At 42.2% G+C, this 14,787-nt stretch overlaps 1 protein-coding gene across 2 annotated transcripts in view; it reads right to left on the bottom strand.

Moving 5' to 3' along the window:
- LOC139444026 (transport and Golgi organization protein 1 homolog) overlaps positions 1 to 14,787 on the bottom strand; it is a 39,596-nt gene that overhangs the window by 7,548 nt on the left and 17,261 nt on the right. For both annotated transcript variants that reach the window (XM_071224927.1, XM_071224928.1), the window contains 16 exons: positions 14,394 to 14,471; positions 13,107 to 13,217; positions 12,401 to 12,472; positions 11,991 to 12,127; positions 11,445 to 11,535; positions 10,409 to 10,466; positions 9,011 to 9,063; positions 8,465 to 8,555; positions 7,263 to 7,401; positions 6,769 to 6,870; positions 5,734 to 5,794; positions 4,851 to 4,886; positions 4,360 to 4,427; positions 3,112 to 3,194; positions 2,664 to 2,742; positions 984 to 1,300 (listed from right to left, as the gene is read on the bottom strand). In XM_071224927.1, the coding sequence (XP_071081028.1) occupies positions 984 to 1,300; positions 2,664 to 2,742; positions 3,112 to 3,194; positions 4,360 to 4,427; positions 4,851 to 4,886; positions 5,734 to 5,794; positions 6,769 to 6,870; positions 7,263 to 7,401; positions 8,465 to 8,555; positions 9,011 to 9,063; positions 10,409 to 10,466; positions 11,445 to 11,535; positions 11,991 to 12,127; positions 12,401 to 12,472; positions 13,107 to 13,217; positions 14,394 to 14,471 (1,576 nt within the window). The remainder of the gene's footprint in view (positions 1 to 983; positions 1,301 to 2,663; positions 2,743 to 3,111; positions 3,195 to 4,359; positions 4,428 to 4,850; positions 4,887 to 5,733; positions 5,795 to 6,768; positions 6,871 to 7,262; positions 7,402 to 8,464; positions 8,556 to 9,010; positions 9,064 to 10,408; positions 10,467 to 11,444; positions 11,536 to 11,990; positions 12,128 to 12,400; positions 12,473 to 13,106; positions 13,218 to 14,393; positions 14,472 to 14,787) is intronic.

The following is a 14,787-nucleotide window of genomic DNA, read 5'->3' as shown; positions in this document are numbered from 1 at the left end:
GGGCATCTACGTTCGGCAAGCGTCATCTCCATCTTGCTTAAAAATGTCACCAAGAATATCTCGCTCTTGAGGAACTTGGAACTCTACTGTTAGTGTTGTGTCATTTGAATAAGACTTAAAAACGCTACAGCAACGAATGGGTGCAGGGTATGTATTCCTAATAGAATGGAGATATTTAATACACTAGATAATCTCTATACCCATGTACCGAAATTGAACCAAGGTTGGCTGCAGTAACTGTCTCTCTGTTCTGCTCCCTATAAACGATGTGGATATTGACTTGTCGCTACAGACCGTCCCACAGTGTTTTCCAAATAGATCCCTGATCCAAATCTGCATCACACTTCATATGCTTCAGCAGAGTGCAGGCATCATTATCTAATGACAAATGTAAAATCAGTCACTTCCTAAGACACTTGCCTCCAAATATGAGTACATATAATTTATATTGTGCAACAACCCATACTCTCGATGATTCCAACTTGTTAAGTACATAGAAAGTTGCATGATTGAAAATAGAAGTATGTACACAGATTTGAAGGCGAGTGTTTTAGGAAGCAAATCGTCTTAGTTTTCATTCGACTACGACTCATGTACATTATGACAGAGTTGTTAGTGCGGTATGTTCCGAGTCAGGAATCTATTAGGAAAACACTATTGAACAACGTCAAAACCAAAATAATTTATAGGGAGCAGCACAGCTAAACTCAGGTCAATACATGGCAATTCAATAACTTAAACACTAGACTACCCCTCCACCCCTGTTGTTGATGTGTTAAAGCAATATACAATAAGAGTTCATAGGTCCATGATACTGCTAGTCAGCAAACTTACTGCAATATCATCGCAACCTGTAGAGTCATCTCCCCTGGACAAAACAAACCGAAGGTTGATAAAGTGAGCAACAATCCAGGTTCAGTTACATATTAAGCACGGATCATATTTTAAAAAAATTAAAAATTCAGTAAACAAACGGTACTTACCCATCCGTGGGTCCATTAAGTGAGGGGGAGGCATCCTTGGGGGTGGTGAATTTGGACTAAAGGGAGGTGGGGGGCCCCGAGGACCAGACATCATGTCTTGGGGTGGCGGTCTGTAGGGAGGGGTCCTCCTGTCCATAGGGTGAGGGGGGCGTCGGTCAAATGGGGGTGGGGACCTGCCTTCCTGCATCATCCGACCAGGGGGTGGAGATCTGCCATCTGGGGGCATGTGGGGGGGTAACCTGGCCCCTGGAGGAGGAGGGCGTCGGTCTGGAGGGGGAGGGAGTCTGTCGTGAGGAGATCCACGGAAGTCATCGTCCCTGAAAGTCAAATTTTTCAACATGTTTAATGGCGGAATAGAATAGGATGCTTTTGTTGTTCACTTGCCTGAGAAAAAAACAACACATTTTAAGCTTGAATGTTCCTGATAAAGAAATATTCCCATGCAGCTTTTTAGCCTGAATTCCTGATTCACATATCTGTACACCTGAGCATTAATTAGGCACCATCCTCTTTTTCAGATATGTGCTTCATTAAAAGAGTGAGTGAGTGAGTGTGGTTTTACGCCGCTTTTAGCAATATTCCAGCAATATCATGGCGGGGGACACCAGAAATGGGCTTCACACATTGTACCCATGTCGGGAATCGAACCCGGGTCTTCAGCATGACGAGCGAACGCTTTAACCACTAGGCTACCCGACCGACCCTTTATCCATAAGAGGTTCCACATGTTCATGTTCTACTACATGTTCTAAATGCCAATCAAAGACTTCATTAAAAGAATGACTGGTAAACACAACAACAGACAGAAGATTACTAATCTGAGATACAGAATGTCTGGCACCACCATCACACAAATAATGAAGCTGGGCACTAGCAATCGGGACTCATTTATTGGCTTTATGCTAAAAACTCTCATTCCAACAACGCTGAAAAGACATTAGAATGGTGTCTCCTCATGCTGCTGATCAGACGTCTGACTTTCAACATTGGGATTCTCTGCCATTCCTGGTGCAGTGCCTGGGTCCGTTCATTCAGGTTTCGAACTGGAGAGCCTCCAGCTCTCGCTTGGCAGCAGTACATTCATACATGTTGACAAGTTTGGGTTCCATAATTAATGCTCATGTATAGTCTGGAAGGTAATTTAAGGTACCAAAGTTTACTACAATATCTGAAAAACTATTGGACCTACTCCAGTCAAAGTTGGTATCAGATTATTTAACAGTCATACATAACTGGATATTACATTTAAAGACAATCGGTGCATGAATAAAACATCTGTCTATTTAGCTACCACTATATTTCATCAACAACCAGACCTGTTCGTCACGGGTGGAACGAGCATTCATCGAAACAGCCATCTGCATAATGCTACCTCTGCGTCACAGGGCCATATGACATAGTTGAACCGATCAACTCAACTCGAAAGGTTTAATGGGAATCACGCATGCACGAATACGGTGTTAGCATTGGGCGTCTCAACATGCCTGATTCCAGACTATATATATTAGTAAGATGTGACTTGCCATTCTAGGGGCCCTGGTGTTTCATAGAACTCCTTACTGGCTGTTAAAAGTTCCTTCTGAGGACTTTCAAAATAACTTCTGGTAGGTTATTAGTCCATGTTAAATACGCAAATGCAAGCACAGTTTGGGGAGTGTGGCCCCACTGTTCATTACTCACCGGAGGTGAGGAGGGGGCATAGATCCTCTTGAGGGGGACCGCTCCATGCCGGGAGGGGGAGGAGGGCCATTCATCATTCCTGAAACCAACATGTCAGTGTTAGCACCCCTTCACTAGCTGAAGTAATATTCTGAAGAACTAATTCTGAATTTTTATATATGTTTGTTGTTTAACAGCAATATTCAACTATATCACCAAAGCCTGTAAATAATCGATTCTGAACCACACAAATCTGTTATTAATATAATGGGCAACATCGAAATTGACAAAACCATTACAATATATTTTCTGCCACATTCATCAAGTGTGAGTATATTCCAGGGTGCCGTTGCACAAAACAACCTTAGCACTACGACCGTCGTAAGTATATGTTAAGGTATGGGAGATCACCTTAGCGCTAAGATCTCTTTGTACATCGCACTGAGCACAGCAAAGCTGCAGTACTTACCTGGGGGTGGCATGCCCCGTGTCGGAAGGGGGCGGATCAGACCTCCTGGGCCCATCATCTGACGCCGCTCCAGCTCCGTCAACCTGCAACATTCACGTCACAGTAACCATCCTCTGCAAGTGCCGAGCGAATTACTGTTGCTGCTGTTTTGAAAAACATATCAGGTACATAAGGGTGTCAGCTAAATGCGGGTGAAACCCACATGTATGGTGCTGCCTGGCCTAAGATTCAAACCCTCGACCTGCAGATCCAGGCCTGGAAGCTAAGGGACATAACTCTGCACATTTGAATTGCAGTGCCTTATGCCACTGGGCACTCGTCACTCATCTAGAAGTTACATTTTCATTTTCATTTCCAGTTAGCTTGACAAGCTTTGCTCACCATGTTTTTGACATGCCAGAATATAATCATGTGACCTAGGTTTTTTATTTTCACCATCCACATTGTAATAAATATATTTATCTCACCATACATTAAAATGCTAGCTTCTGATTGGTTAAGGCGAGGGCAATTATTTTCCATGTAGCCTGCTGAGAAATCAATTGTAACACACCTTACATAACTTGCTTATCTCGCATATGTATAGTTGAGCTGAAAAGGACAGATGCAACTCAAGGAAAGTAGCTAGGTTCGTTTGCATCGTCTGCTAGCTGTCAACATGGCTGAATCAAAGCATTAGACTCAGTGAAACTTCGGACATATATTACGGGTCTGAATGAATGAATGTCGGTGAGATAAATTTGTTGTCAACCAATCTGGAGGAGTATATGGTGTGATGAGGTGAGGTGAAATGGGGTTTAAAGTCGCTTCCAAGATTATTGAACTTATATAGCGACGTGCATGTACACGTATGTGTTTGTGTGCCTGCTTGTACTAGTCTGGACTGATGCCGATTTATAGTGCTAGCTCACTGAGATACCATGACGCAGTTTAACATGAATACCCCACTCAGACACAGTATACTGTCTCCGAGCCGACCAGTCCTTGTTTTAGCCCCTTAATACCGAGCGTCAGACAGGGTAACAACAAGTACCATCTTTTAACGTCTTTTGGTATGACGCGGCCGGGGATTGAACCCCGGATCTTCCGCTCTCCGGGCAGACGCTCTACCACTAGACCACGAAGGCGTTCTATGGTGTGATGAACCTGGCAGCTCAGGGCAGATAGGCTCACGCATAGTGTAGAGTACAATTTGTTACACTGCAGTGACACTGCTCCACTACAGGACATGTGTAGCAGTGTACTCACTTCTGACGTAACACCCCGGCATCATGGCGGACCTCCTTCAGCTCTCTCTCTGCAGCTCGGGCCGCAAGCTGAAAATAATGTAAAACAAAGATCAGTCACCAGAACTATACACATCAAACATTCAACAGTCACCAGAATTGTATACAACAAACATTCAACAGTCACCAGAATTGTATATATCAAACATTCAACAGTCACCAGAATTGTACACATCAAACATTCAACAGTCACCAGAATTGTATACGTCAAACATTCAACAGTCACCAGAATTGTATACATCAAACATTCAACAGTCATCAGAATTGTATACATCAAACATTCAACAGTCACCAGAATTGTATATATCAAACATTCAACAGTCACCAGAATTGTACACATCAAACATTCAACAGTCACCAGAATTGTATCTGTACTATCATATGTACATATGTACTTTTGGCTACCTTCAAGACAAGCTTTATACTGTACATGCACAAAAACAAAAAACATACCCAGTTTTCATGAGCCTTTTTCTCATTCGCAGAAATCTGAAATTAGATATTTACATAATACATATTGGTGATTGTTATTGAAATTTCCTTGTTTACCATGCATGCATCTTGCATCACACTAGTCTGAATGATAAATGTTTGTGTTGAATATTTGGACTCTATACTCCATCACAGTGTTTCCATAGTACAAACAATTTTACTCAAACACAGACTCATGACTAAGGCTAGAAAAATATTAATCTTGGTTCTCCAGCACCATCCGCATCATCATAGAGTTCGTCGCACGTTTCGTTTTTTTATTTCCATTTTTTTAAAAACAAAAAAATCCTTAAATATTCCAAGTCCAACAGTAGTCAAATACTGTATTCCAGTATTTTACTCATCAAGGAATACATTTGCATAGGTAAGCCCTTCCAAGGTTGATGAGACAGAACTGTTTATTTGATTACATACTAGTTCGAACCAAAATAAAATGAAAAAAAAACACTGCCTGCCTGCACTATATCTTCAAAAACCTTTCCCTGAGAACCAATTCTTTTATATTTTAAAGCCTTAAGTAATTTATTACTGTGTACCAAGTACGATTTGTTGTAAAGTCTCAATCATGTATGGTTTTACAATATTATCAATATGACAATTACAATCATCTGACTTTGTCAATGACTCTAAAGTGGGTATATAAATAGAGAATATCTCGTAGAAGCTTCAAGAAAGCCAAGAATACTCTACATATTATATATTTTATTTCATCAGTGCTGGTTAACAACATATCTTTTCCACTGATCTTAATTTCCCAAAGTTGTGGTTCAGTTGTTATTGTTGTCATCCACTGTAAGTTGATGTTGGTAACTTCCAAGTGTTCTTGAGTCACGATAATCATTACCTGTTGCCTGAAGTCTCTCTCCGAGGACGTCAGCTCCCTCTTCAACCCTTCAGTCTGTGCTCTGAAATGATAAAACATGTCGCAATTGTGTCATGTGTGAATGAGTGAGTTGGGTTTAACGCCGCTATTAAAACAGTATTCCAGTCATATCGCGGCGTGTCAGCTTAATGTGTGAGGAAAGCCCGAAGTGATGCAGGTCTCAGACGTTTACCACTTCCGTGAAACCCGCAAGCACAGGTATGGTGCTGACAAACCTAGAAACATAATTGGGGCGAACCGGGATTCGAACCCACAATCATAGGTTTCTGGCGTGCCCAGGGAACGTGACTCTGCACAGTAAATCGCGGTGCCTTAGACGAATGGGCCACCCGTGCCCTCCTCCATTTTGTCATGAGGTAGGGAAGTGAGGTGAAATGGGATTTGTCGCATCCAAGATTCATTGTGTCATGAGCCAAGATCATAGTAGACACCATATCCAAGCAATATCAACAGGCCATTTCAGCGACACAATCTCCATTTCAGTCACCTTGACAACCATGTGAAACTGAGGGGATGAGTGAGTAAATGTTTTTGCAGCTAAAAATATTCCAGCTGTATCATTATTGTGTCTGGGTTAGTCAAACCAGTGATTGATAGCATGAGCGATAACCCATGTCTGTGAGGTAGGACAAAACGTAATCAGCCTGGTCATACATAACAATCATCCAATCCTCATCAGTCAGCTCTTTGGAGAATCATGGCTACTGGGGACGTATTCTGTCCCAGAATTGCCAGGGGGGTGTTACTGTCGACCGATCTGGCCAAGAATGACCCCAGACTCCGCAGTGCAGACAGTGAGTGAGTGAGTGAGTATGGTTTTACGCCGCTTTTAGCAATATTCCAGCAATATCACGGTGGGGGACACCAGAAATGGGCTTCACACATTGTACCCATGTCGGGAATCGAACCCGGGTCTTCAGCATGGCGAACACTTTAACCACTAGGCTACCCGACCGCCCCATGCAGTGCAGACAGGACAACGATGTTGTGACTCACTTGTACATCTCGACCTCCTCCTCCATCAGACGGGCGCGTTCATCGATGTTCTCCAGCTTGTTGACATTCTGCTTCTTCAGTGCCTCGTGCTCACCAAGCTCTCTGTCAGGGAGAAGCAGCAGAAACTGGTTATACAACAGGAGGCATGATTCACCATAAATTGATTCTGTTAAACAACTGGAATCTAATCAAAAGAATTTCTTGCCAGACATAAATATGACAAACACAATACTGAGAAATTATTGAAATAGTCCAGGAGTAAATCACAGAATGTATGGCCCGAGAAAGTCCCTCATCCATCTCCCCATCCACCTAACCCCACCTTCTCCCCCACTCTACTTTCTCTCTGCTCCCCCTCCCCACCAGCTCCACCTTCTCCCCCACTCCACCTCCTCTTCCCCCCTCCATCTCCAACCTCACTCCAGTTCTTCCCCCACTCTACTCCCCCACTTCACTCCCCGCTCCATCTCCTCCCTCGCACCTCCTCCCCTCACCTCTGTAGCTGGGTCTCCTTCTCCTTGAAGTAGTTGGACAACACGTTCAGTTTGGTCTGAGCCTCTGAGCACTGGCGGTCAGCCTTCATCTTGTCTGTCTGCAGGATCTCCATGTCGCGCCGACACTTCTCCAGCTGGTCTGAAAACAGGACATTCACCTGTACCGTTTCCATCAATATCTACTGCACTGTGTTCATACATCTCCACTTGTCTTCATGACACTGACAATTTGTCCACAACAAAGTCTTAGTGACACAACTGCGGCAAATCTCATACTTTAAGATGGACTTACTATAGTTAGAGCCACTATAAGATCCCTTGGTGCTTAGACAACTGACAAAGGTGCACTTATTACAATCTTACACAACAAAGGGACACGGGTGGCCCAGTCGTCTAAGGCGACGCGATTCGCTGTGCAGAGTTGCGTCCCTTGGGCACGCCAGAAACCTATGATTGTGGGTTCGAATCCCGGTTCGCCCCGATTATGTTTCTAGGTTTGTCAGCACCATACTCGTGCTCGTGGGTTTCACCGAAGTGGTAAACGTCTGAGACCTGCATCACTTCGGGCTGACACGCCGCGATATAACTGGAATAGTGTTAAAAGCGGCTTTAAACCCGACTCACTCACACTCACTTACACAACAAGTTAAATTTGTTTTCAGAGATCGAGTGAACAAACACTGATAAAGCTAACATTTTCTACACTACTGTTTCCTGTAATATGAACAAGAAAATCTGGAAAGTCATGTAGGAGGTGCTTATAAGATTACTTACAGATTGGTCTAGAATTTGGCTAGGGGTAACTTATTGGATCAAGGTGTTTAATATGGCAATATGGTTAAGTTAACTATTTCATCTGCCAAACAGCAACAGAGACAGTCGATGTCAACTGATCTTTGTGTTAGTACTACTGATGGCCATTTAAAAAAACAGCAATTACATAATATGTCTGTGAGCACGAACAAATGCTGCCTCCATCTGGTTACAAATTCTAATGTGCACTGGCGAGACATGTTGTGAAAAGAGTTTTCATGCCAGACAGAAGCTAATTGAATTTTATGTAGCACATATATAAGTGAGAATGTATAGCGGGTCACAAGCCAGAGGTACAACTAGAGCAAGCAAGAAACTAGTGGTTGACAGTGGTGTGATCAATGCTGCCATGGTGCCATACAATCCAGAAGACATAGTGTAGTCAGTACCTTCCACTTCCTTCCTTCCGTCCGTCTCTATCTGCAGTCTGTTCTCCAAGGAATCATGCTCGTCTTGTATCGCCCGGAGGGATGCATTCACCTTACAGGAGAACAAGGCATATTTAACGTGACCCACAGTGTGTTTGTCATCTCATGCCTTTCCAAATTACCATCATAACAAATGTTATATTGACCCATTCACTAGCTTGAACAAAAATCCTTCCATATTTCATCAAAAGACGGTGCAATATTCTAGTGGGAGGATATTTAAAGAAAGGAAGAAACTTTTCTCTCTTCATCTTCATCCTCAATTTTTCCATCATCAAAGCTTTCAACACCAATACTACAACCACTTTTGCACATATCTTAAACAACAGAAATCTGATCAGTGGTATCAGCTAAATTATTTTGATGTTTTTTATATATCTTTTTTCTGACCGATCGACTGCTCCCTCTGAATCTGAACAGAGAGTTGTTAAATGGCAGCTATACCGATTGAAGTGGAAAATCAACAAATGAACAAAGTCTATTTTCTGAAACTAGTACTCTGCTTACTCTCGAGACATCCATCATCTTCTGGATCTTCTCCTCCACCTGAGTCTGGTCCACTGAAACAGTGTAGACTGTCTGTGTACACATGTGACACATAGCACAGATCTTGTGGTCTACATCATCAATGCATCTGATGTAGCACACATAATACATGTGATTGTTATGTATGCCAAAGAATTAAAAACAATTGGTTCTTGGAAAACAACTTTCTGAAGACAGGGAGGCGAACAACAACTCCTTAGCCAAATAGTTCAGCTGCCCTTTAATCTCTGTAAATACTCAAGGGCCTCTGACCTTGACCTACACATATACCATCACATGTACAAAGTAGTTAAGTGCCATACAAAATAGTATTCTACTTCATCATAAGTCTAGTTTAATCCATTTTCTCCTTTAATAACCTAAAATATTCCAACTAAGTTTGTTTCAACCTAAAATTATCTTTGTTTTTATTTTTTGTAAAAAGATTATGTCAAAAAGGCATATTTTAGGAATTTAGCCTTATTTCATATTTTTCAATCTCTTCCTCCAATACTATGCCTCTAAGCATAAAGATCTGAGGATACCTCCAGAGAAGGTCACGTCAGGTGAGCCCTGATTGACCTTTGACCGCCTAAAGTAAATGAAGGATGGAAGGGTTTTTAAGCCAATCAGATGTCAGCTTTGTAAATAGATTTGTCTTCATTTCTCCTCGATTTGGAGATTTCAACTTTAACAAAAGAAAACACACACACAACACAACTAGTCTTTCAATGGTACTCCCTTGTGGATGTAGAAGCCATAGAGTTCAAACAAATAACAGGGTGTATGACTTATCCATAACAAAATAACCGCACGGCCTGTATTATGTACATTCAGAAAAGGTGGTAAAAGACATGCAGGTCAGAATGCTTCACTCTCTCACATGAAGAATTGAGAAGTCTCAACACTGATTGGCCGATTAAAAAGATCACCTGACACAAACACCTACTGATGTGTCCTCAGAACTTCATGCTGTGAGGCATCATATTGGAGTAAAGGATCTGATATCAATGATATGGATATTTTTTTTAATGTGTCTGCTGTCTGTCGGTATATATATACCAAAAGAATCTAAAAGACACACACAAAACTCATCTGGCCTAAAACAATAATAAAATGATGTCATGCAGGAGTGTCAAACAAAGTATAAGTAACACCTCCGTGGTCCAGTGGTAGAGTGTCCACCCGGAAAGCGGAAGGTCTGGGGTTTGAACCTCGGTCACGTCATACCAAAAATAATCAGTCCTAAATATGAACCTCAAACAAACTCTTGTAAAAATAGAGTAAAATCAGTTGAAAGTAATGCAGAAAGGTAATGTTGGACTGGATGCATGAAAGACGTCATGTACAGTTAAGGAAACAATATTGTCTGGCTGTTACCTTCATCCCCGTCATCTCCCTCCAGAACCTTCAGCTGGCGGAAACAGTCCTTCAGAACCTGCAACACACAGCCTGTGTGTAGGACATGTATCACATATGTAATGGAATACATCACCACATGTAACATTTGTCTTAAGGCAATCCATAATAATTACAATAATAATAGGACATTTGTATCCCGCATATTTTCACGCCACTCGGGCATGCTCAAAGCCCTATTATTACCCGGTCACTCGATCAGTGGGCATTCAAGAATCATTCTCAGCTCCCTGGGGAGTATACAACCAAAGCTGCTTGTCAGAAGCTAGATGGTTAACAACCACATAGCCATCTCATCTTACCGAGTAACCATTCACTGCTGGGTGAACAGAGGCACATTTCGAACAAAGTCACTTGTTTATGGAGACACCTCATGTGCTACATGTGCTTCAGTGTGGGGCAGGACCAAAGCCCTAGAAACTCTCAGGAGCCAAGGTGCCACGGTAACCCATCCAACGACTCTCCGCGACTGATGTTGCTTAACTTCAACTGATTTGTGACCTGTGCGCTGTGCACAGGACCATGTGCCATTTCTGATATTCATAAGTACTTATCATGGCCTCCTCAACAAAGCTATTTTAAAAACTCGCATTCTTCAACACTGTCTCAGTCTCAGCTCAAAGATAACATTATTGAACAGGGACAGGGGTTAATTCAACAGAACGATCCTAGCATGATGCCTGTTGTAAGTTATCTGGATGAACTGTCCAGCTAGTCAGCGAGTATGGTTCTATGCCGCTTTCATCATATTCAAACCAAATCACAGGGGACAGATCATCGACATGAACAAACACTGGACTACCTCACCATACTGGCGTTAAGATGAACCACTGGACTACCTCACCATACTGGTGTTAAGATGAACCACTGGACTACCTCACCATACTGGTGTTAAGATGAACCACTGGACTACCTCACCATACTGGCGTTAAGATGAACCACCGGACTACCTCACCATACTAGTGTTAAGACACTGGTAAAGCCCTGCCACACCCACCTCCATCTCGTTGTCCTTGAAGGCGACCGTCTCCTGCATCTGCTTGAACTCTTCCTCGTTCTGACGAAGTCTCTCATTCAGATCCTCCACCCTGCAGACATTGAGGTTTCATATCAAAATTGATATATGAAGGACTGATCAGTCTCCCTCTGAATCTATCCATAAGTAAAGACAGAATGCAACAACAATGTCTGCATACATAGGACTATTTGTGTGAAGTAATCAACCTCGCCTCAAAATCATGAACACTACAAATAATCAAGTAAGACGAGTTCTATGGATAAACAACTTCTTTATTACAATTAGTGCGACGTTTCGGTGTAGATCCTAACACCTTTATCAAGCAAGTCATCATTTCATCACACCAACTTCTAAATGCCACTGAAAGAAGTTACTACACATAATCATCGGTTGACATTATTGACATTAGTAAACAATGTCGATGAGAGGAAAAACAAACAGTTCTCAAAATCACCAAGGGACCAAGACTTTGAAAGAAAACCAACGCAAACAGGTGGACTTAATACACAAAAATCTTGAACGTACTTCTCCTTCCAGTCATCCGCCTCCGAGAGCAGCTGCTGCTTCCTCGTCTCCAGCTGTTTCACCTGCTCCGAGATGCTCTTGATCTGTCCCTTCAGCGTGCCCATGTCTTCCGCAGTGTCCTTCAGTTCCTTGGTTTTCTGTGACCACCAGAAGACAGAAATATGTCAAATATGCCTGTTACAGGGGGTTCACATTCAGATGTTCTCTCTCTGTCTGTCTGTTTTCTCTGTCTTTCTAAAATAACATTGAACACAATGACATAATCCTCACCTCCCCCCACCTTGACATTATGTAAACACCTGGGTATACCCTTGTTTGATTTAGAAACAAATGAATCCACTTCTGCTGTGATGATCCTGGTGTGCACTGACCAACAACAACTCTTCTCACAAGACAGACATTGCACTCACCTTCTGTAACTGTTCCTCTGCCTTCTTGCTCTTTTCGTCTAATTTGGAAATCTGTTTATGTAAGTCTTTAACCTAAATACGACACAAAAATTTAAAATTACATACAGTAGAAGTGGGCCATAACAAACACTGATGTAACATACAAACAATTTTTACGAACTATTACAAAAGTCCTGACTCCTTACTCATAAATTGTAATATAAAATTCAGGCGAGTAACACATTCTGTCTCTTGGAGTTCATTATAATTATGGTTTACTGTAGTAAGGAAAATAAATTCATGAAATATACTGCATTCCGACCCAGAGTTATGGAACATGAACCCTTGAAAATTCTTAAGATAAGTTACATCACTGATATCTCAATCTTGTGCCCTCATACATAAATAGTACAAAGATATTTGGAAACTGAATTGTAAAATTGTCAAGATCTTATAATCTCTTATACCACTGTATTACTGTTTTTTGTATTTATTGTTCGACCCCTCACTGAGCAATATTCCTGCCACATGACAATAACCTGTAGATAATCACGTCCAGGCTATGTAATCCAGTGATTGATATAATGAGCAATAATCCACATCGTGAGGGTACAATGGCACGCAATCAACCAAGTAACTAACCAGCTCTTACGTCCGGTATTGGGACCTATACTACTGCAGAATGACCACGGGATGGTATTACAGTAGCATACTACACTGCTCTGACCTGCTTGTCCTTGGACTGAGTGTCCCCCTTGGTCGAGGAGAGCTGACTTGTGACGTCATCCACCTGTTCCTCCAGCCTCATCACCTGCGTCTTCAGAGCCTCGTTGTGGAGCTGAGACAGTGACAACATTCTTCATCACACTGTCCCCTTCATAGATATCTACTCCACTTGCCCCCATCATAGATGCTTTACCAACATGCCCCCTTCATAGATATCTACTCCACATGCCCCCTTCATAGATATCTACTCCACATGCTCCCTTCATAAATGCTTTACCAACATGCCCCCTTCATAGATACTTTACCAACATGCCCCCTTCACAGATATCTACTCTACATGCCCCTTCATAGATATCTATTCCACATGCCCCCTTCATAGATACTTTACCAACATGCCCCCTTCATAAATGCTTTACCAACATGCCCCCTTCATAGATATCTACTCCACATGCCCCCTTCATAGAAACTTTACCAACATGCCCCCTTCATAAATGCTTTACCAACATGCCCCCTTCATAGATATCTACTCCACATGCCCCCTTCATAAATGCTTTACCAACATGCCCCTTCATAGATATCTTTCCAACATGCCCCCTTCATAGATATCTTTCCAACATGCCCCCTTCATAGATACTTGACCAACATGCCCCCTTCATAGATACTTTACCAACATGCCCCCTTCACAGATATCTTCCTAACATGGTTACTATCCATGGTATTTGTGCTATACAATTAACCTCCTCTAGGAAGGCAGGAAAGTCATGTATTGCTTCAATAAATGTGACACAAGAGAGTCCTATCGCACCATCTTAGCATTAAATCGGTTCATATTCTGCTTCATTGTTGCAGTGGTGCACTCATACATATCACAACAGTCATGAATGATGTCATGGAGCTTACTGCTAACAACTCATGCCTAGTGAGACCCTCCACCAATATTGGTGGAGGATCAAGGTGATGATGAAAATGCAAACTAGATAAGATCAAAGAACATTTTTCAAAGTTTTGACACATACATAGTTAACTTGATTGAAACGCAGGACACTTATCAATGAGTTACAATCAGGAAAGTAGTCTGTCATAATCTGACCTCAGGTCATCACCATGGAGCAGCCAATCACGGGCCTTGAATTCAATCTCACACATATGTTTGATACTAATTATCTCAAATAGGTTTCTCACCCACAGGTGTGTAAGAAAGTTATGACTTGCAAAGTTCAAATTATCTGATAACTACACATACTTCAGCCTCAATAACACTGCCCCATGCAGTGTGAGTGTGCCATACCTTGACATTCTGTAGTTCAGTCTGCACGCCGCCTGATGTTGTCTCCTCAGACATCAGCTGCTCTTCTAGGTGTTTTTTCTGGAAATTAAACTATGTCATGATATTACCTATTTAAACATTTCCTGAATGAGTGAGTGAGTGAGTACGGTTTAACGCCGTTTTTAGCAATATTCCAGCAATATCACGGCGGGGGACACCAGAAATGGGCTTCACACATTGTACCCATGTGGGTAATCAAACCTGGGTCTTCGGCGTGACGAGTGAACGCTTAAACCATAAAGCTACCTCACCGCCCGGGATGTTTATGTTAATAGAATGGAGATAAAGTCACTTGCTAATCAAGGCTGACACAGCCATGGCACCAGAACAATGGGTATGTGTTTCACAGGACCTT

This window comes from Haliotis cracherodii, unplaced genomic scaffold, assembly GCF_022045235.1.
Source record: "Haliotis cracherodii isolate W230 unplaced genomic scaffold, xgHalCrac1.p SCAF_5, whole genome shotgun sequence".
Lineage (NCBI taxonomy): Eukaryota > Metazoa > Mollusca > Gastropoda > Lepetellida > Haliotidae > Haliotis > Haliotis cracherodii.
The sequence above is the reverse complement of the archived record's forward strand: the minus strand, read 5'-3'. Positions and strand labels throughout refer to the sequence as shown.